The sequence below is a fragment of the Ammospiza caudacuta genome, chromosome Z (genome assembly GCF_027887145.1).
Source record: "Ammospiza caudacuta isolate bAmmCau1 chromosome Z, bAmmCau1.pri, whole genome shotgun sequence".
NCBI classification, from domain to species: domain Eukaryota; kingdom Metazoa; phylum Chordata; class Aves; order Passeriformes; family Passerellidae; genus Ammospiza; species Ammospiza caudacuta.
The window spans coordinates 51700302-51721635 of NC_080632.1; the positions used below are offsets into that span (position 1 = coordinate 51700302).

At 37.5% G+C, this 21334-nt stretch overlaps 1 protein-coding gene across 1 annotated transcript in view; it reads left to right on the forward strand.

Moving 5' to 3' along the window:
* The window catches only part of IL6ST (interleukin 6 cytokine family signal transducer), a 32701-nt gene that overhangs the window by 4409 nt on the left and 6958 nt on the right, over positions 1-21334 (forward strand). The window contains exons 2-15 of the mRNA XM_058824314.1: positions 2626-2706; positions 3265-3576; positions 5393-5525; positions 6782-6942; positions 7281-7432; positions 9354-9513; positions 11788-11870; positions 12744-12963; positions 15178-15354; positions 16105-16203; positions 16790-16936; positions 17863-18003; positions 19243-19339; positions 20634-20715. Coding sequence (XP_058680297.1) covers positions 2640-2706; positions 3265-3576; positions 5393-5525; positions 6782-6942; positions 7281-7432; positions 9354-9513; positions 11788-11870; positions 12744-12963; positions 15178-15354; positions 16105-16203; positions 16790-16936; positions 17863-18003; positions 19243-19339; positions 20634-20715 — 2031 coding nt within the window. The 5' untranslated portion in view covers positions 2626-2639. The remainder of the gene's footprint in view (positions 1-2625; positions 2707-3264; positions 3577-5392; positions 5526-6781; positions 6943-7280; positions 7433-9353; positions 9514-11787; positions 11871-12743; positions 12964-15177; positions 15355-16104; positions 16204-16789; positions 16937-17862; positions 18004-19242; positions 19340-20633; positions 20716-21334) is intronic.

Genomic DNA, 21334 nt, shown 5'->3' on the forward strand with positions numbered 1-21334 from the left:
TGTTTACTTATTAAGTTGGTTATTGCTTTTTATTTATTTATTCTTTCATTTGCTTTACAGTGCGCTTTTAATAACCTGAGCCATACTTAATAACTGCTGGCATAAAAATCAGTGAATAGTTTTGTGGAAATACTGTTTGACTTTAATAAATAATTACCCAAAAGAAAATCAGTGACTTTGTAATGATGTAATAGCTTAGGTGACCCTGCCATTACTCTAGGGTGGCATGAATCATGATGGCAAATGAGAGAGAAATTAAAAACTTTAAAAACTTTTCTTTTTACATCTGTTTCATTCTTTCCCCTTCAATATGAAAGGTGCTTCTGCTGTTGTTTTGCAGCTTTTGGCAATTAGCAGTGAAGCAGAGCTCCTGTTTCTTTCCACTTAGCTTGTAGTTGCCCTTAGGCTTCTGATGAATTTCAGATCTTCTGCAACTCAAATTGTTCCAGTTAAATAATTTAAATTAATCGTGCTTGAAATAACAGATCTGTCTGTAGTAGAGCTCAATGGGCTTTGGTTAACAAGCAGTATTCTGGTAAGTGTTAGCGCAAGTCTAGTCATTAAAGTAGATCCCTATGAGCTGGTTTTATTTGGTGATTTAAACTAAAAGAGACTACTCTTTAGAATTTGGTTGTATTCACCATGCAAATTTATAAAAATGTGTTAAACTAGTTGTTGGTTTTTTTTTTAATTCAGAAATTCATGTGTGGGTAGAAATCCTATTTTTCAGATGTTGGACACTTTACTTCCAAAATAAGCAAGAATCAATTGGTATAGTTATTTCACTGTACCCTTGTAATAAATGTCCAAATATACATTGCATTTAAAGCAGTACAGTGGTTCTTATGTCCAGCCCAGTGAGAGTACATAAGTAGAACATAGAAAAAATTAATAGCTTTTTGGTTCTCAATGCCATATAGCTATAGTCTGATGACAAATGACTTGTTATTTAGTCGAAGAATGAGCTAAAACTTTCAGTGACAAACAAATGCTTGTTAGTATATTTATCAAGTCTTTCAATCAGCAATGTTTCTGCTGTAAAGTTTCTATACAGGAAATTTTGGTGGACTTTGGGTAATGAACTCACAGGTATAAAAGCAAATAAAGATACCTGGATGATTCTGATGGCTTTTATTTTAGTTCTAACTGAAGGACACCTAGGTTGGCAAACGCTGCAAAGACTCTGCTATAAGTGTTTGAGATCTGCTTTCATTTAATTGTTCATGTGACTAGAGATTTTCTTTACATTACACTGTTCATCTTGATTTGTAAAGAAAAAAATGGCTTAGTTGTGTTGATGTGTAAGGAATGAGGTTCTTGCTTGGGGGTGATCCATGCTTAAATGTGTGTCTAGTTTTACTTATATATATGTGTGTGTGAAATACCTTGTTTCTGTCACTATTATGAGGTAAATTACATGCAATCAAAGTAAAGGGATTTTTACTGTCATAAATTGAAGTTTCTTCTGATAATAGTAAGTGGAGCTTATTTGATTTCCTGTCTAGGGAATAGTGTGGAATTCCCTTAAAATTTTTAGTGACTTTCCTTTTATGGGGCAAAGCTAAGAATACTAGTTTCCAGAGAAGTTCTGTCAGGTTAGTGAAAATAAAGCTTCAGAAACAATGTTGCTGTAGGCCATCTCTCCTCACATCTCTGTAAACATAAAGAGCCTGTGTTAAGTTTCTAGGTGTAAGAATAGCATGAAGTCTGCTTCTAGAAATCAGCTTGTGAACTAAATGCTTTATTTCACTAAGCCAATCTACCCGTTCCTGTAAAGATGCCTAAATGTGGCTAAAAATAATATAGCTTAGTAGAGAGTGGTCACTTGCTTTTGGTAGTCTAGGACTGCTTTAAAACTGTAAGTTGAGAAAACCAGAACACATAGTGGCTTCATAACAATGGGGGCGTGTGAATGCTGTGTATGCTTCAGTATCTCTAAAGTGTATTCTAGAAATGTCAAAACTTGAGAACGAGTGGGCTCTGTTGTAATACAGAAATAAATATGGTATTATAGAAGGTGCTTCAGCTTTTGGGAAATTGCAAGCTCCCTTGTAAAGTTTTGAAGAATTAATTAGTGCTTTTTCTATAGTAGACAACAGTTCTTGATATGGAAGCATTGTGCTTTGTAATTCCTGAGTGTATTTTAAGTCACTCTTGTGAATGAGACACATGGTTTTGTGGTGAGTTGTTTTGAACCTTGTCTGAACCTTAAGGGCCTGAAGATGTATGAAAACCATAATCAAATTCATAGGGTTATGTATTAAAACCTGAACCACACCGTTACACCCTATATTCTAACTGAACCTCCTACAGAGTTACCTGTGAAGTTTGTTTTTATATACAGTGTGAAAACCTAAAGCTGATACATTTCTTAAACTTGTAATTAAATCAGCTTTAAACAGCCTTAGTTTTTTTTTTTTAGCAAACATTTGATTTTGTTTTAGCAGTCAGGAAAATGGAAACAATTTGCCCATTCTAAGGTGAGAAGATACACACATTTATTTTACTGGAAGTGTTTGTATCTAAGATATTATGTTAGAGCAAATACAAATCTGATTTTGACATTGATCTAAAGTAAAGAGTAATGGTTTAAATTTAAAAATATATATCTTTCTCTTGTTACAGAAATTCTGTGCAGCATGTTTTCTAGGTGGAACTGGGTGGCCTGTGGCTTCTATCTGGTGTTGAGTATTTGTTCTCCTGACGGTAAGAGTTCTGTATCTCAAATACAAGAGGCTATAGAGCTAGTTTCATCAAATGTTTGAAGCAGCTACTAGCTTTTTGTCTAGATACTTGTTGGATGAGGACAGAAAGTAAGGTGTGTTAGGATAGACACACCTAGTCTTCTAACACTAGTTCACCATAACACAGGTGCACACTTACTCCACTTTTCCTATGCTAACTTTCTTAATAAAAAAAACTTTTTTATCAAAAGAGTGACCTCAAGTACAACAACTTCCTCCTTCAAAAGATATAAACATGCAACCCTTGACTCTCCTCTCTGTCTTATACCTGTATTTATTAATAGAGCTTTCCTAGCTTCATGAAATGCTCTTGCAGAGCCTAAAGAATACAATGCTGTTTTTTGCCCTTAAATCTTCATGGTAGTCTACCAATGCGTTTCAGTTTTATTATTGTCAGGTAACTATTTAACTTGCTGCTTAGACAGATATAGTGTTTTTAACATTGCACTAGTGATGTATCAGCAATATTGGTTAGGGGATGTTGTGTAGTTCTTAATAAATGCGACATTTTTCTTTTTAGCTTCAAGTGGACTTGTGCAGTCATGTGGTCACATCATCCCGGAGTCACCTGTCCTGGCCCTTGGTTCCAATTTCACAGCATTATGCATTCTGAATGAGAGTTGTCTTGACTTTGGCAATATCTATGCCAGTCAGATTATCTGGAAGATTAAAAATAGAGTGGTACCCAAAGAACAGTATCGTGAAATAAACAGAACAGTTTCCAGTGTCACATTCAATGACACTTCTACACTGGCTACTCCTCTGACATGCAACATTTTAGCAGATGGACAGATTGAACAGAACATTTATGGAATTACAGTTACAGTAGGCTGTGAGTACCATTTTTTTTTACATTTTATTCTGGTCTTAAGAAAATTGCTTCTGAGAAATGGGAAAATGCAAAAAAATAGAAAATGTGCATATCTTTAGGCACTTCATTTTTAATCCCTCAGTTCCCGGATAATTGAGTAGAAAATCATCAAATTACATGCCACCACAGCTGCTCAATATGCACTGAAGAAAGTTTTCAGAAAAGTAGAAAATACTCTGGAGTATTTCAGTGTTGAAATAGGAAAAATGAAACAACAAAAAGCAGCAGATTTTACTTACAGAATAAAGTTGTGCATTTAAATGAAATAGGAAGTAGGAAATTAATTTTTCCTTACTTCTTGATTCTGTGTCAGAGTTGGAGGAAATACTTTTAGTGACATGTCCTGGTTTCATACTAACATTTTGGAAATAATGTTTTCTTCATTAATGGACTGAGAAACATTTAGTTCATCTGTATCACTAAAGTTAACCTGAATTGTCTTAAGGATGGAACATATTATTTGGATTCCTTTATCTCTATACCAAAGAAATAACTTTTAACTAGTTATAAGCTTAATTTATTCTAGAATGATAGCACTTGCATGGTTCAGACCAAGTGCTTTTAGAAAGACTGACTTGAGAAAGTCACGTGAATAAATGCTACTTCTTAATTACTTGGTATCCTGCTAATAATAGAACAAGTGTTGTAGTGTCCTAAGTATCATATGATATGGCTGATTATCCATTATCATATGATATGGTTGTCTCCTAGTGATGGCAAAAAGTACTGCAGTTGTGAATGGTCTGCATGCAAAAGGCCTGCTTGAGTTCACAATTTAAAATTATATGCTTCTAGCATGACTTAAAAGATGCTATCACAGGAAAGTAATGTTTTCCATTTCTATTTCTGAGGAGTAAATACTGTACTAGAAAAGATAAAATAAATATTTTAAAAAGGTAAAATATATGGAAAGGTGAGGACAGATAAATTATTCTAAGATTATAAATGTAATGACAGTGCAGATGACGTTCCACATGTGTAATTCATGTTACAATCCTTGAGATGCATTTTTATTTAAAGCTATTGTACTTTGATGCTATAAATTAAAGAAATCTAAATAGTGAGACTAGCAACAGATTTGAGAAGAATACAGTTATTCAGGAAGAAAGCAATAAGGTTCATAAGGTTGTTCTATTGAAACTCGCACTCTGCTTGAAAGCAAATAAAATTCTCTAAGTACATTATACTGTTGTAAATAGTGATATTATAGGAGATAGAAACAAATTTGTATGTTATAATTTGAGTTTAGGAGGGAAGGAAAATAGTTTTGCTGCATTCTGAATAAGTTCCTTACACACCACAGTGCGTGGATGAAGATCTCTTAAGCTTTCCTGCATGGGTTTGCAGCTCAAGCTTCTTCCATACCTCAGTTGGGGGAAAACAGACCTATGAAATTGCTTATAGAGCTCAGGTTACTAGCAAAGTCAGTATGTGCCAATTCAGTAGTGGTTATTAATTTTTCTTATGTGTGAATTAAAATATATTTAGATGAGAGATGGTTAATACAAGTTTTTCTGCCTCAGAATGACAAGTCTTTGTTGTTTCTTACTAGCAAATGCTTAATCCTTCCATAGCCTACTGTTTGTCTAAGCAGCTATTTAAGCTTCCTTACTTTGATTGCAGGATGGTATCCAGCACTTTTTGCCACATCCTTTAGAGAAAAATTAATTAGATACTTCTGATGTTCACAGAAATCACTCTAGTGGGACAGTTAAAAGGATTCCAGCTGGATTGAAATGCGTGTATAGATTAATTATTGCTAATTTTTTTTGTACAGTGCCTCCAGAGAAGCCTAAGAACTTAAGCTGCATTGTGCATCAGGAATCAAGATTCACATACGCTATGACTTGTACCTGGAACCCTGGCAGGCATACATTCCTGGATACTCAGTTCAGGTTGAGATACAGGTGGTAAGTAGCGCTCCATAGAATATCTGAATTACTCTGAAGAATATTTTTATGCTAAACAAACAGTCCTTGAAATTCCTGATTCTTTGGAGGAGTGCTTAAGTTTAAGTCCAGTTTTCTGAGGCATTGCTGTCTGTCTGGTATGAGGGAGAAGGGAAGAAGTTGGCATTCAAGAAATTCTAAGTCAGACATGAAGTTTTGTTGCTGAACTTGTTTTGGAGTGACAGTAATGCCATATTTTTCTATTCTTCAAATACATAATTAGTATGGCTTTAGTACAATGCATCTCATAAAACTCTTACACTTTTCTGAGTTGATAGTTCTATCCCATTCTAAACAAGCATATGTCTCTGCTCATTGCAGGAGGATCAGACTATGTGACTTTTAAAGGTCCATTTCAATCCAAATCATTCTTTCATTCCAAGTAGAGAAACTAACATAAAATGACTGAGTTTTGTAAAGTGATCTATCTGCACTTCATAGGAACTGTGGACAAACACTATTCTGAGTTAATCCTAACATGAAAGCTTCAGCAAAGTATTTCTCCTGTGAAAGCAAATTAAGTTACTTTCCAAACTCTTTAGATGGCCTCTGCTTTACAAGAGCTTTTTCGATGGCCTCTCAGTTTAAAATGGAGTGAACAGGATTGCTGCATTGGAGACAGGAATGATTGCAGACAGCTTTCCAGCTATCCCGTTCTGCTGAAGTGTTTTGCTAACAGGTGTAGTAGAAAGTATGCACAGATAGTTCTAGGCACATCAGGAAATGTGCAGAGCATTAACATTTTCTATCTAGTGTTAGTATAGCAGAAGATAGTGAACAGAAATTATCTATTGCATCTCTAACACTGTACTCTTGAAAGGTATGTAGTAGCACTGACTACATTTTCTAATGCATTGTAGTTACTGGTCATACTGCTTTTGAGTGATTGTATCAGTTCTTGTTCTTTTCTTTTTTAAGCCAAGTCAGGTTTTTATACAAATTTATTGACAGTGCTCGAGCTTTTGAAGTGCTTGTGCTTTTGAAGATATGTGACTGGAAGTCAAGAGATGTTTTAGTTTCAGTTCTGATGCAATCATGCATTTCTGGCTGAAAAAGCCATTCCCACTTTTTCTTCCCCTCCCTCTGCTTACAAAGTTAAGGCAGAGGGGAAACATACAAGATAAATCAATTGCTCACTCTGATTTACTTTAAAATATTCTCTAATGGAAACCAAACTTACTGCTTTGAATCTTGTTTTTTCTTTCTCTTTTATTTAGGCCAGAACAGATCTTTCCGGACTGTATACCAAAAGATGTTAATAATTCTTGCACCATTGATGATTCTCAGTTCTTTGTTAATACGGAGATCTGGGTGGAAGCAACAAATGCACTTGGGAAGGCTGTATCTGATCCTCTTGTTGTTGATCCCATTGACATTGGTAACTATGCCCCTTAAAGCTTTGATAGAACATAACTGCTGCTTCTGTATATATTGCTGAACTGGTATGTTAGTGTTTCTTCACTATAAAAATTATCACTTCATAAGTGTTGTTGACTAGAGCTTGAAATGTGCTAGACGAGGGTAGACATGGTGAGAGATTTTTTCACAATTCAGATAGCAACATTGTGTTTAGTAGTCTTGTTTAGAAGACAGTGTAAAGTAGCAGCCATTTCAGGTCCTGAAAGACTTTAATAGTAGTCCTGCAATATCACGTGCAGCTTCTAAAGGCATGGTAAAGTACAGATGTTGAGTTAACTTTAACTTCTTCTCTTTTAGTTAAACCACTGCCTCCACAAAATGTATCAATCACCTCAGGATTACTACCTACTGTTCTGCAGCTTGTCTGGGAGAATTGGATTTCAGACGCTGTGATGACGCTGAAATTCAATATTCGCTACAGAATTGTTGGCGACACAAACTGGATGGAGGTAATACAGCCAATGTTCTTGCCATGATTCTGCTGTAATCCATACGTCTGTCAAACTGGAGTTCCCCCTGCTCCACTTCAGATAATTCAGTTTCATTTCATTATGTCTTACGTGGCCACCCAAGGAAGTTAATCTGGCCTGTTTGTGGAGGCTGTAATCTAGGTAATTTTTGGCACAGTCTGAGTGTGGTGAACTTTTCATATCTTCATGGACTTTTCTGCTGTCCTTCCTGTCACAGTGCAGTATGTGTGTTTTTAATTTTATTTTGCACAATATGTAGAATATTAATGAATTTTCATCTTCCCATGCATGTGCAGAATGGGTGATCATTCAAAACTTGGGTAAATACTGTATCATACTGGAATGCTTTTTAGAACTCAGTCTACCTGCAGGTGGACTACAAAAGCTACAGACAGGGCCACAGGCTGGGTCAGAGTGGCTGGAAAGCTGCCCAGTAGAAAAGAACCTGGCAGTGTTGGTGACAGCAGCTGAACATGAGCCAGGCTGTGCCCAGGTGGCCTACAAGTCCAATGGCATCTTGGCCTGGATCAGCAATGCTCTGGCCAGCAGGGCCAGTGATTTGTCTACCTTTATTTGTCACTGGTGAAGCTGCACCTAGAGTCCTGCCCTGTATACATGCCTCAAGTGTGAGGCACTCAAGAACAGGAGAAGTGTAAGGAGTAAGCCTTACCTGTAATGTACTGTATGTTCCTGTCATCAAGAGCTGTGAGGCATTTTTCTTTATAAATCAATCTTTATACATCAGTCTGTCAACATATTTTTAATAGCTCCTCAGTTTTTCCTTCCTTTAAGCCTTTTCTCAGAGCAGTAGTACTCCAGCAGAGGCCCAAATGTATTCTGAATTCTCTGAGTTCTTGGAAGAAAGACTGCTTTTGATTTTACCAAAATGGTCTATTTGGAGCAGGTAGCCTTAACACAGGTCCTTGTGACTAATTGGCTTTAGATGCAGAAACTATTTGTTAAGATCACCTGTATTGATATTTTAAAAAACACTGGCCTGCACAATCTAGTTTGCAACTCCAGGATCATGTATATGTTGTCCTGATAGGACAGTAGGACAAGTTCTTCTAACTTGTCTTGCCCTTTTAACATACACACAAAACAAATGAAATAGTAGCTTTTAAGTCAGCTGAATTTACTTAACTGTGGTAAAATTGGACTATTTTGATAATTCTTTACCCTCAGGATTAACCTCTGAAGTGTTCTTAATCTGTAGTCATTCCTTGCAGGGGTCCTCACTGTAAAAAGCCCTTAGTTACAAGTGGAATAATGTGAGGAGTCAGTGTGTTACTTACTTGCATCCGTTCTCCACTCCACCCTGCTTCCCTACATACATACTAAGAATACTCTTCTGGCATTTGGTTGCTCACCTAAGATGAATAAAAGAGCTTATGAAAAGAATTTATTAACACAACTATAAGCTCCTCTAAAACTATTTTCAATTTCACTCAAGAAGTACTGTTCTGGATCAGTGGAAGCAATGATCCTGGACTTCTGACTTGTAGTAATCAATTATTTTGCAATCAATAATCAAGCAGGTCACCTACCAAAGTTCTGAATTGTGAGGCAGGGTACTACAGATCAGTAAGCAGCAGAATTATGTGGAAAGGAATGAGAGAGATGTAAGCTATTTATCAAATAAAAGATGAGATTGTCCTGAAGTAGCTGCCTAACTGTTCTAGTGTATGTATCTTCTTATACCTGGTCAAGACACACAACTCTGACTGAACCTTTACGAGACACTGTTTGAGAATTGAAGTTTTTGGAAATGAGAGGGAAGGAAAGCTTGTTTTTTAATGTGTGTGGTGGGGAGCCTGCTTGGATGACAGCTGAAGGAGTGCAGAACTCAGCTTTACAGTATTTTGATAATTGCTTTTTAAAATCTTTGTCACTTTTGCAGGTTCCTCCTGAAGATACAGCTTCCCCAAGAACTTCATTCAGTATTCAAGGTCTCAGACCCTACACAGAGTATGTCTTTTCCATTCGTTGCATGAAGGAAGATGGAGTAGGCTACTGGAGTGACTGGAGTGAAGAAAAGACTGGGATTACCATTGAAGATCGTAAGTAGTGCATAAAAGTAGGTCACTGACTTCAAGTGTGAGTGCTCTGCAGTTTGGCAATGGCCACCTGAAATGGTGTATCCTTGCTTGAGCTGCTTGCTTGTATAAGCAACAAAGCTCTCCTGGGTTACTTTCAACACTGACTTGACCCATGCATCCCAAGGAGCATAAGACTAGCTTCTTGTTAAGCTGGTGTAGAGGAACTCCCTGAAAACAGCTAGAACAGCAGCAGGGGAGAAGAGCCTTCTTCACAGGAAACTGTGCTCTCAAGATCTTTTGGAAAAAATCTAGGCTTTATGCTTGGTTTTTTATTCTGAAGGTTGTTCTCTGTAACAGAAGTTACCCTGCCTAGAAAAGGTTGTCTTAGTAGACCAACTGCCTTAGTTTATGAACAACTTGATGTTAAGGAGGCTTGTAAAAGTCATAGATGAAAAATCATCAACAGTTAAGAAACAGAAGATCTTAGTCATAGGGTGCACAGATTTCTTCACAAAGTTAATAAAGCAATAATATAAAATAATGTGCATGTGGTAAGTGTAGCCTCTTATGCACTGAAGCATCCAAATAACACATCTTTTACATTTCAACAAAGTATTCATTTTGATTTCTTTTCCACTTCAGTAGCCTGCAAGGTTGGCTTTGTTTATGGCTTATGCTGATTCTACCCCATAGAAAGCCAGTGTTGTGTACTTAATACTCAATAGGGAATCTATTCTTGCATCCAATTGCTATAAGTAATTTGTAATAGCTATTTAGCTTCAGTGTCAAGCTGATTGGTATTTTTCTGGTTTTTAAATGTGCTTTAGCTTTTCTTGCTTACACCTTCATAATCTTGTTTCTGTAATATCCTGTGTGTCCCAAGGCATGTCTTTTCTGGGCAGTCTGTTCACTGCAGCATTTCAGTGCACATCAAGTTAAACCAATACAAGTTCTGTTATTAAAACAGATTGGAAATCCTTTTTTTATCCTGATTGAGTTCATTTATCATCTTAGGTAAGGAATAAGAGGGATTATTGTAGTTTTTGTTTAAAACAAGTGGAATTTGTATCCATGTTTACGTTGCTTCAGTTCTGTTACTTTCACTTCAGCTACTTTCTCTGGGGCAGATACTGTAAAATATGTCAATATAGTCATCTCTGCTTTTCAACTCCTAATGATAGTATGACTGCATTTTCTGTTTCCTGTCTCAGGCTGAGCCATGATGATTTCAGGACTGCCTGCCTATTTAGATTGCATTGCTGTTCTGCTGTGGTGACTGGCTTTGCAAAAATACTGCTATTACTAAGTACCCATGTCTTACTTTAGCCTCAGATCAAAAGTTTTATAGTAGCAAATAAACATCAGACAGGTCATGTTAGAGTCATTATCTCTATTACAATTGCATCTCTTTAATGTGAATCAAATTCAGATACTCAAATGAGTAGAAGAGCTCCCTTTGCCTCAATTCATACTTCTCCTGTCACGATGTAAAGCATAAAAGATAAGATGCATGCTGTACACTTGGTACTGAGGGGTGTTTGAGGTTAAAAGCCAAAACTTTGTAATAGACTAAATGCTATGAAAGAATTCTGAGAAGAAATAGTCTTAAAAGATTGAAGATGTAATTCAATTGAGATCAGCTTTCTCTTGGGGCTAAGACGCTCACAAAAGATTGGGCACTTTTTATCGCTTTTGCATTGGTTAGTTCATTTTACTTTGAAATGGAATTTGTTGTGGAAGTACCACTTTTTCATAGTAGAGATGCCAAAATGTACTGTAGTATTGTACAAAGGTACTGCAGTTTTGTTATCCTTTTAGAATCAAGGAGTCTTACAGCCAGGAGAAATTTGTCTCCTTGTTTTAACTCTTGTGCACTTTCCTTTTTTCTGGTAACTTGATATAGAGGGGTAGGGACAGTGTTGGGTGCAGGCTGTAGCAAGGTTTGCAGGGTGCAGGTGTGCAGGGCTGTGCCTCTGGATGCAGGCTGCACGGTGTAGGTGTGATCATGCCTCACTCAGCATTGTCACCTTTAGTCTAATCTTGCAGATGCCCACCATTGTGATTCATACTTTTTTTGATACTGTATATTTAAAGCAGAACTGGTGTCTTGCTCATCTTTTCAGGAAACTTTCCACTTTATATGCCAAGCATTATTTTCATTGAGAAAGCAAGAAATGCTTTTTAATATGCTTTTATTTTTTTTTAAGAAAGCAAGCATATAATGATAATCAAAGGATGAATTCAAACAGATTGAATAAAAATTATTCTACTCTCAAGCATTGTTTTTTTCATTAGAGCCATCTAAAGGACCACCCATATGGAGGATCATTGATACATCTCAGTCACCAGCTTGCTGGACTGTGCATCTAATATGGAAGGTAAAGTGAATTGAAAAAATTGAGCATTCTTTTAAAAACATGCCTTTTTAAATGGAAAAATCTACGCGATAGCCTTGAGAGATGACTGGGATAGCATAGGGTTTTTTGATATGAGAAGTGACTTTAGTATTCTTAAGCTAATAGCTATGAAAAATTAAATGTACAGATGTAAAGGCCGTCATTTAACTGACACACATCTGTGACCTAAAATACCCAGAATATACTCATATTCCTCATTTGTTGACCTTCTGTGGATTTGGAACTGCCACTTGAACAAAGCATAGCTTCATGTCGTGTCTTCTGCTGTAACCTAAAATGTGGCAACACTGTCTGGACAATGATACCCCAGCTGCAAAATCCATTAAGCCTTGAGGTACTGCAGAGGCCAAGGTTATTAAAAACAGCACTGTGCATTTGTGTGCAGTAAGGCTGCTGTGTCCAGCTGGATGACTAGTCCAGCTGAGAAGGGAAAGGTAATTATGGTCACTCCCCAAACCCTGCTTTCTTTTGGTCCATAAACTGTGTCATGTTTGTCATATTAACACAACCAAAGGTGAGATTTCTTTTATGTCATTGTGTTGTAAAGTCATGTAAAACAGAAGTTTTGTCAACAACTGCTGCAATCCTTACAGAATAGCTTTTATTAACTCACTAGGTATGAGCAAAGAAAAAAAGTATTTAAACAAGAAATGGACTTTGGAAGGGACTGCTTTATAGAAATACGCACAGGTTATTTGTGTTTTCCTTAAATGTGCAGGTATTTGATCTATGGAACTTGCCTTGTTCTCATATTTTTTAATTGTACCATAAGGACAGTAAGGGTTACATCACATTTGTTCAGTATCAGCTTAATCAAAGATGTGTTTCTGACAGGCACTGAAGCCATACGAAGCCAATGGAGTAATCTTGCAATATGAATTGACTGTCAGAGATAAATCATCCCTTTCCAGTCCAGTGGAAAAATACAATGTTACAAGCACCAACTATACCTTACAGCTGCGGGAAGGAACCTACGAAGTGACTCTGATTGCCCGTAACAGTGTTGGGCCATCTCCTCCTTCAGTTTTACTTATCCCAGCAAGTAATTCAAAAGGTGAGTGTCCTAGTAATGTTTCTGTCAGGTAAATCTGCATAGCCCCTTTTATAAGAAATCTTCAGTGTTGTAAAATAATACCTTTTACATGGGCACATAAAGTATTACTGACTTATCAGTACAGTGTCATGCCTTTTGTATATACTGCCATTATGTGCCAGGGAATGTGTGGGTTTGTGTATTCACAGTGTCATTTGAAGCTGTATGTGTTTTCTGCTGGTTTTGGATTCTTAGAGCTTCTGTGTACTATATTCCTTGTTGTTTCTTTTCTTAGCCTACCAGGCATTTTTGTGTCTTTCTTAAAAAAAAAGTAATCAAAGGGTTGGTATATGCTTACACATATACCATTCTGCCATTGTTCCTCCTTTAATTTTCTGGTGTCCCTCCCACTCCTTTCCTTGTTTGTCCCAGTCTTCTCCTACATTTTCAGTATCTTACCTGGTTGTTTTGTCATCTGCTTCCACTATTTCTGTACTGCTCTTTTTCTTTTTTATGTTTTGTTCATTACTCACTATAGTAAGGACAGGCTGGTTTATCCTTCTTTCCGCCTTTTCTTAGACAATCCCAACACTACCAGGACAGGAAGCAAAAAAATAGGTATATGGATAGGTGCAGGTAAACTACCAAGGGAGAGCAACTGGTTCTAAAGCTATTTGATGAATTAGTGAAGAGTATAAATTCACGCAAAGTAGTTTTGCAGCCAGGAGGAAGTACTTAGTAAGGTATAGATATGTGGTATATAAGCATATAATATGTATAATAAGCTAAGATGGGAGGCACACACAAGTATCTCAGAGGCCAACTCCTGGCCCTGCACGGGTCACCCCAAGAGGGCACTGTGTACCTGAAGGCATTGTCCTGCTGTGTACTGTCACTACTTGAACTCTTTCAGACTTGGTGCTGTGACCACTTCCTTGGGGAGCCTGTTCCAGTGCCCAGCCACCCTCTGAGTGAAGAAACTCATCCAGCCTAAACCTCCCCTGACACAACTTCAGGCCATTCCTCAGATCCTGTTACTGGGCACTCAGAGAAGAAATCAGGGCCTGCCCCTCCTCTTCCCCTCTCAAGGAGGTTGTAACTGCAGTGAGGTCTCCCCTCAGTCACTGCCAGGCTGAACAGACCAAGTGACCTCAGCTGCTCCTCCTGTGGTTTCCCCTCAAGGCCCTTCACCATCTCTGTTGCCCTCCTTTGGATGCTCTCCAGTAGTTTAGTGACTTGATTATATTGTGGCACCCAGGAGTGCCCCCAGCACTGGAGGTGAGGCTGCCCCAGGGCAGAGCAGAGCAGGACAATCCCCTCCCTTGCCTGGCTGCTGATGCTGTCCCTGATGCCCCCAGGACACGCTTGGCCCTCCTGGCTGCCAGGGCACTGCTGGCTCATGTTCAGCTTGCCATGGACCAGAGCCCCAGGGCCCTTTCCATGGCGCTGCTGCCCAGCCTCTCATTCCCCAGCCTGTCTGTACATCCAGGGCTGCCCCATGCCAGGTGCAGGATCTGGCACCAGCCCTTGTTGAACTTCAGATGGTTGGTGATTGCCTGGCCCTCTGATTTGTCAGGGTCTCTCTGCAGGGCCCCCCGCCTTTGAGGGAGTCGGCTGTCCCTCCCAGATTTGTATCATCTGGGAACTTGCTTAGTGTCCCTTGCAGTCCTGAGTCAATATCAGACCACAGGGCTGGTGATGGAGCCCTGGGACCACCCCAGTGAAGTCCCTGGAACAGGTCCCAGGTCCCCAGTCTGATGTCACTGCCTTCCCTGTAACACTTTGTGCCTGACCCATGAGCCAGTTGCTGCCCCATCACAGGATATGTTTATCCGGCTCTAGGCTGGAGATTATATATACTATTTACTTCTGTATATGCACACTCTCCATAAAGTGTAAGTACTTAAAAAGGTATTAAGTGTAACTGTTTGATACACTTGTAAATTCCCATTCTAAGTCTGATTTCTCTCTTGAAATAAAGCATTTTTTCAGAAGAAAGAAACATAGTGTCTGTAGGAATAGAGAAGTTGAGTCTAACTTCAGTTTTTAAATAGCCTGATACTGCTTTTGGATCTCTCATACAAAGATCCATGTGTAAATCTCCAAATTTCAGAAAATGGCATCTACATTTACTTTAGTTCTGTCAAATTGCTACCATTACCCAAAAGTATCAACCAGAACAACTCCTATCATGAAAGAACTGTCAATATTGATCACTTTTTTCTTTCATTACAGCTCCCGTGAAGAATCTTAGAACATTACCTAAACATGACAAGTTGTGGGTAGGGTGGACTGCTCCTAACAATTATGTTCTTAAGTATGTGATCGAATGGTGTCTGATGTCCAGCAGCTCAGACTGCATCATAGAATGGCAGATTGTACTAGGAGATGTTCAAGGAATTGACTTAAAAGGTATTTAGCTCATAAATCTACATATAGTTTGTAGAACACTCTAAAAACTGTTTAGTGGTTGGAAGGTGAGAAACATTCTCAGTAATTAGAATTTTATGGTAGAACAGGGTTAGTGCTGAGGGTTTCAGTTAGTTTATTGGGAGTGGAGGGAAGTATTTATATGTTTTTGTCGAATACACAAATCTATCTGATACTGAATTTTGAAATTTATATAATGTAAGAAGGGGTTTATCTCCATTTTGGTTATAGTATTGTCATTCTTGGAAACCATTAAAATAGTGAAAAGGCCGAGTTCTTTCAAAATCAGTCAAATTCTTTGGTTACTCAATTCAAACAGTGAAACTTGATCAGCTCTATTCTTTTGAGATTATGATCAGTATCTAAAATCAGTAATCTAGGGACTTAATGCTACACATAACTACAGGCTTTCTATTTAAAATAATGTTTAAAAAAACTTGACTCATCTGAATTCTACTTTTTATATTTTACATTTGAATGTGAACCATTATATTGTTAATTAATATTTTGAAGCAGTGTTTTTCCTTTAGTTAATATTTTGAAGAAGTGTATCAATGAGCTCTAGAAAATACTCAGCTGCGCTAGGCACTAGTCCTAGTTAGACAGTGCTCCTTTGAGAGGCCTGTGTTTGAAGTAAATGGGAAGGATAGTGAGCAGTTTGACTGTCTGTGAAACACCAACTTTTAAATTCCTTTTATTAGGTGTATATTTCTTCTTTATTCCTTTTATTAGGTATAAAGCCTTTCAAGTGTTACTTGATAACTGTGTACCCTCTGTATGCTGATGGTCAGGGAAGTGGACAGTCTGTGAAGGCTTATCTTAAGCAAGATCGTAAGTATAAAATTATCACCTTGAAGCACATACACTGACCCTTTTTGACAAAAAAACAAAGAAACTTTTGCTTTAATGTGGACTGTGTAATGAAAAATGGTTTAGTGCTTGAGGGTCAGGCGACATCTCTGATCTTTTCCCATCTATTATCATCCATTCTGCTCCTTTGCAATGTTTGGGAACTAGACCAATGGCTGACTATGACTGGCTCTGTGTTTTTCCAACCTTTATATAATAGATAATTAGACATGAATTTGTTCTTTTAGTGATATATTTATTTTATATAGATTATATTTTTAATATATTTATTATATATAATAGTGATATTTATATGCTGATTTGTAAAATCAAGACTTCATTTGAAGGTTTCTTGCAACGTGCTGATTTTTCTTTTCGTATGTGTTTCTGAATTTTTTTTTAAGCGTCTTTGTAGTTTTTATGTTCTTTGAAAACAGTGCTTTCTGGATGAATCAGTCAAACTATTCCATTGAAGTTTTTATCCTGTTACAGTTCAGTGCTTGTTAATATGTTGCTTCTGAGAATGCAAGATTGCCAAGCAGAAACTGATCTTCCTCTCCCATTACAGGTCCTTCAAAAGGACCTACTGTTCAGACAAAAAAAGTTGGAAAAGCTGAAGCTGTTTTGACATGGAACCATCTCACAGTTGAGGAACAAAATGGATTTATCCGAAATTATACCATACTTTACAAAACTATTGATGGAAATGAAACAGGTACTAGAAAACAGAAGTGTTTTGGGGCACTGAAGTTTTTCATCTGTTTCCTTCCTAATATTTGTTCCTGAAAAAATACACAGAATCAGTTATAGCTGACAATCTGTTCTGAGAATGTAAAGCCGGTATCTGAGCCATAATTCTCCTTCTTACAGAACAGAAAGTCCCTAGTAAAGAATTCAGAGCATTCAGTCTATATATGGCAGGGTACTGAGTTTCTCAGAGCTGATTTGTGAGTATCGTGCTCCCATATTGCATCTAAATACAGAATGAAATGGTGGTATATCAAGATGATGGCAGACTATCAGAAGGAGTTGACTGCATTTAACTATGGTAAAACCTTAAGAAAAGGAAGTGGGAAGGAGTTTTTTTAACCCTTCTGGAGCTGTAGACCAATATATAATTACATAAATGATCTTGTTTGAAGTGCGTTTTAGTTTTCAGTAGTGTATATGACCTGCAGGCATACTACAGGCATCTGGCACTATCAAAACTTTAATTTTTAGATTTGCTTAAATTGGAAGGGCCAGGTACTTATGCCATACCTATGTCTTACTATTCCTTACCTTGGTTTTTTTCAGTCAGTACTAGCAGTTCCTCATTAGCACTATCTATTTGGCTTACTAGGCAGACTTTAAGCCTCAATTATACTACTAGTTTAGTTTGTAGATGCATTCTGGGGAAAGAAATTTCAGAGGAAATGAAATATAGAAAGATACTAAATTCAGACACCTAAACAGAAACAAATTATTCTCAGCATTTCTTGTACAAGTTTGTAGTCTTTGATTGTTCCGTTTTCCATCTGCTACATGTTCTGTTAAAATAATCTTTCACATCTGCAGTCTTGATGCCTTAATGTTGCTGTTTTTGTGGAGATGCAATTTGTTTGTAGTTTATAGAAAACTACAATTTCTTCTTCTCTTTAGTTGTGACAGTGGATCCTTCCAAGACAGAGTACACCCTCTCCTCTCTGACCAGTGACACGCTGTATACTGTGCGGATGATGGCATCCACAGATAATGGTAGCAGGAGCGGTCCTGATTTCACATTTACTACACAAAAATTTGGTAAGGCAGAGTGGCACAATTGGTAGAAGTAGGAATTAATGTTGCAGCAGTACAGCAGGGCTCTGTGAAAGATGTGTTAGAAGGGGAAGGTGATTTTATTTTAGAGTTTCAGTTAGAGTCAACTTGCAATGTTCGTAATACCTGGGTGGTTTGTCTTAGTGCTCTTTCACTAAGAGGTAGTTTAGTCAGGATTTTTCTGAATATATAGAGAACAAGATATGCTCTGCAAATCTCATGAATTGCACTTTTTATGTTATTAAGCATGCTGTTTTGGGTGTGTTTTATGTATATTCAGGTTATAATGTTTTGCCCTGACCTTTAAGGAGTCATTAGGATTTATCCAGTGCCCTTGTCTCTTTTGGTGTCTAATGGCATCTACCCTGCCCTTGTCTCTTTTGGTGTCTAATGGCATCTACCCCTAGTAAGAGTCTTTGTTTTAATCCTGATAAGGTGTACTGAAGAAGCTGTAGAGATGTGTGCTTGTATCTTAATCTGCTGATGTAGGTACCAGTCAGCATTCTCAGAGCGCTTTCATGTTCTTTCATATCACTGTGAAAGTTTTCTGCAGGTCTTTACAGAGACTCATTTTGAATAGTTAAATTTGTTGTATGTTCAGCTTTAGAGTGCTTCTTATATGTAAGGGTAACAGCAACATTACTAACTGTATTTCATTGTGGAAGACGCTTAAATTTAGTGGAGGTTTTTTTTCCTGTGTGTTGCTCTTCCCTAAGCATTCCCCAAGGTTTACTTAAGAATGTGTATTACATTAGAAGGAATACATAACAGTAATGCAAACTTTGGTGTTTGCAGGGAGAGGAGAGCTTCATGTACAGAATAAACTGATGGATGAGTAGTGATGTTGTTTACTTTACTTATTTGACCATTACTGTGTTATGAGAGCCATGGGGCACTGAAATACCTTGGCAGCAGATGAATTGGCAATGTTACTGTCATACCTGCCCAGCTACTAAATTATTTGTTCTGTCAGTGTTACAGCTTCTAGTTCAGCCCAGGTTTTTTGTTGATGCAAGGCACTAGATTGTCAGGGCAGATCTTTTCATGTTTCCATCAGAAGACACTTTTCATATGGTGAAAAAGTTCTTCTGAATGTGAAGCTTTAAGACTGAGCATTGACGTATTTCAGTTTCAGGTCCTCCCTAATCTTTTGGAAATATGTACTGCTATTGAATTCTATAAATGCCAAAGTGGGCTGTAATTGCTTCTTTCTGCCTCCTTCAGGAAAAGGAGAAATTGAAGCCATAGTTGTACCTGTGTGTCTAGCATTCCTGTTGATTGTGCTCCTGGGAGTTTTGTTTTGCTTCAACAAACGTGACCTGTAAGTACAAATGAACTCTTCCTCTTATATTTCTGAACATAACAGAAATGGCAGTGATTTATACCAACTCAGTTAAGTACTCTTCAGGTAGATCAGAAAAAAAGTTAAAACATGCATATATTGATTGGTGTTAAAAACTTGTGTTTGCCATGGGAAATCAGGGCCTCTTCTGATACTAATTTTTTACTGTTAATTACACACATACTAAATGTTCTATGATTTAATAGTGCAAGAAATTAATGCTTTTCTTGCTGGATATAGCTAGGATTAGCTTTGTTAGATTTTGATCAGGATAAACTGTTTCTTAGTCATCCTGTGAATGGAGTTATGGTCCCTAGGTGTGAAGATTTGGAGAGATCTTACTTGTATTTGAGATATTTAATTACAGCATTAACGAACGTGAAGCTTTATGACAAAAAAATAATTTAGGCAGACATCATGATCTGCAGTAACTGTGCCTGTTTACAGACTTCTGGGAAGCAACCTGCCTCCTCCTGCCCCCCCACCCCAGAGCCATCTTGTCTGTGGCTTTAACCAAGATGTCATTGCTGCAGTGTTTCCCCTGCAACGTGTAGCACCTCTCCTATGTCCCCTGCCAAGTTTCCTTTCTTTCTAATTAAAGACAGCATTTTATGCCCTTTTCCTTTTGACCTCTGTGCAGCTCCTAAAATTAGTTCTTAATGGGTGTCAGTTGGAAAGCCCATCTTGAACTGTTCTTCAAAGTTCTCCTCCTCAACAGAGGATCTGTTGTTGGATCTGTTTATACAGAGCAGGATAGGTGGGTCAGTTTCAAAGCTGATTTGCTTGGGGGTGATGTATCAACAGAAGCTTCTGGTTCTAAGTAACAGTACATTCTTAAGAGTTACAAAGTAAGTTTTTCTTCCTTTTTTTTTTTATTTGTGAAGTTAGCTTAGTTTTTGACCTTTGGTATTCGTCATTATAGTACAAGAAGTAGGATTGAATTTTCGTAATGGCATGCATCATAAACTACCTAAGTAATAGCTCTGTACATTCTAGAGTGCTATAAATTTGAAAATCTCTCACTGTTACCATTAGTTGTTTTGTGTTACATTGATAGCCACATCTAATGTGTGGAGGAGTTAAGTGCCGTGCTGTGCTTTGCTAAGTAGTACAGCCTCATACAAAGATGAAAAGTAACCCAGACAGCATTCTTATTTCAAATACAACATTTCTATGTAAGGGAGTGGTGTTCTGGATTCTGCTGTGGTTGCTATGAACAGGGGAATTTGGGGAGTGCATCTTATGACTTTATTCCATTTTTAATCCTTTACAGAATTAAAAAACATATCTGGCCTATCGTACCTGATCCATCCAAGAGTAACATTGCTCAGTGGTCTCCTCAAGTTCCAGCCAAGGTAATACTCACTTTTCTGCATCCTGTATCTTCCTAGTCTGCAAGGTTTCAGATAAATAACTGGTGGGAATCTCCTGTCTTTTAGCAGACATGAATTTCAAGGAAAAACTTGAATATGAAGTTTTATTGACATTGTGATACAATATGGTTAGAAGACATCTTTGCATCTGTAGATTCTGCATTAGATTTACATGGCTTTTAGCACAAATTCACAGTCCAGCATGGGCTTTAAAGTTGTGAGTTAGTTTCAGCTTACTAGTTGGAATGATCAAATACTCATTTCTTTGCTCATTCATGGGAAATCAGCATTAAGTAAACAATTAATGATTCCCATTCTTAAAACCCTGAAGTGGCTTGTTTGCACAGTTCAGTCACGAATGAGAGAGAAGACTATAAACAGTTCCTCCTGAATGAGAAGATGGCAGCAGAATTTATGCCACATGTGGGATGAATGACCAGGCAAATTCTTTTCAACAAACTGTTGAAGTTTCTTTAAAGAAATATTCTAATGTTGAGGACATTATTTGAAGTAATGTATGGTATGTTCCTGTATGGAATGTTCCTGTGCTGCACAGCAAATGCTTCCATCTTTACAGTTCTTAAGAATAATTAAAATGAGA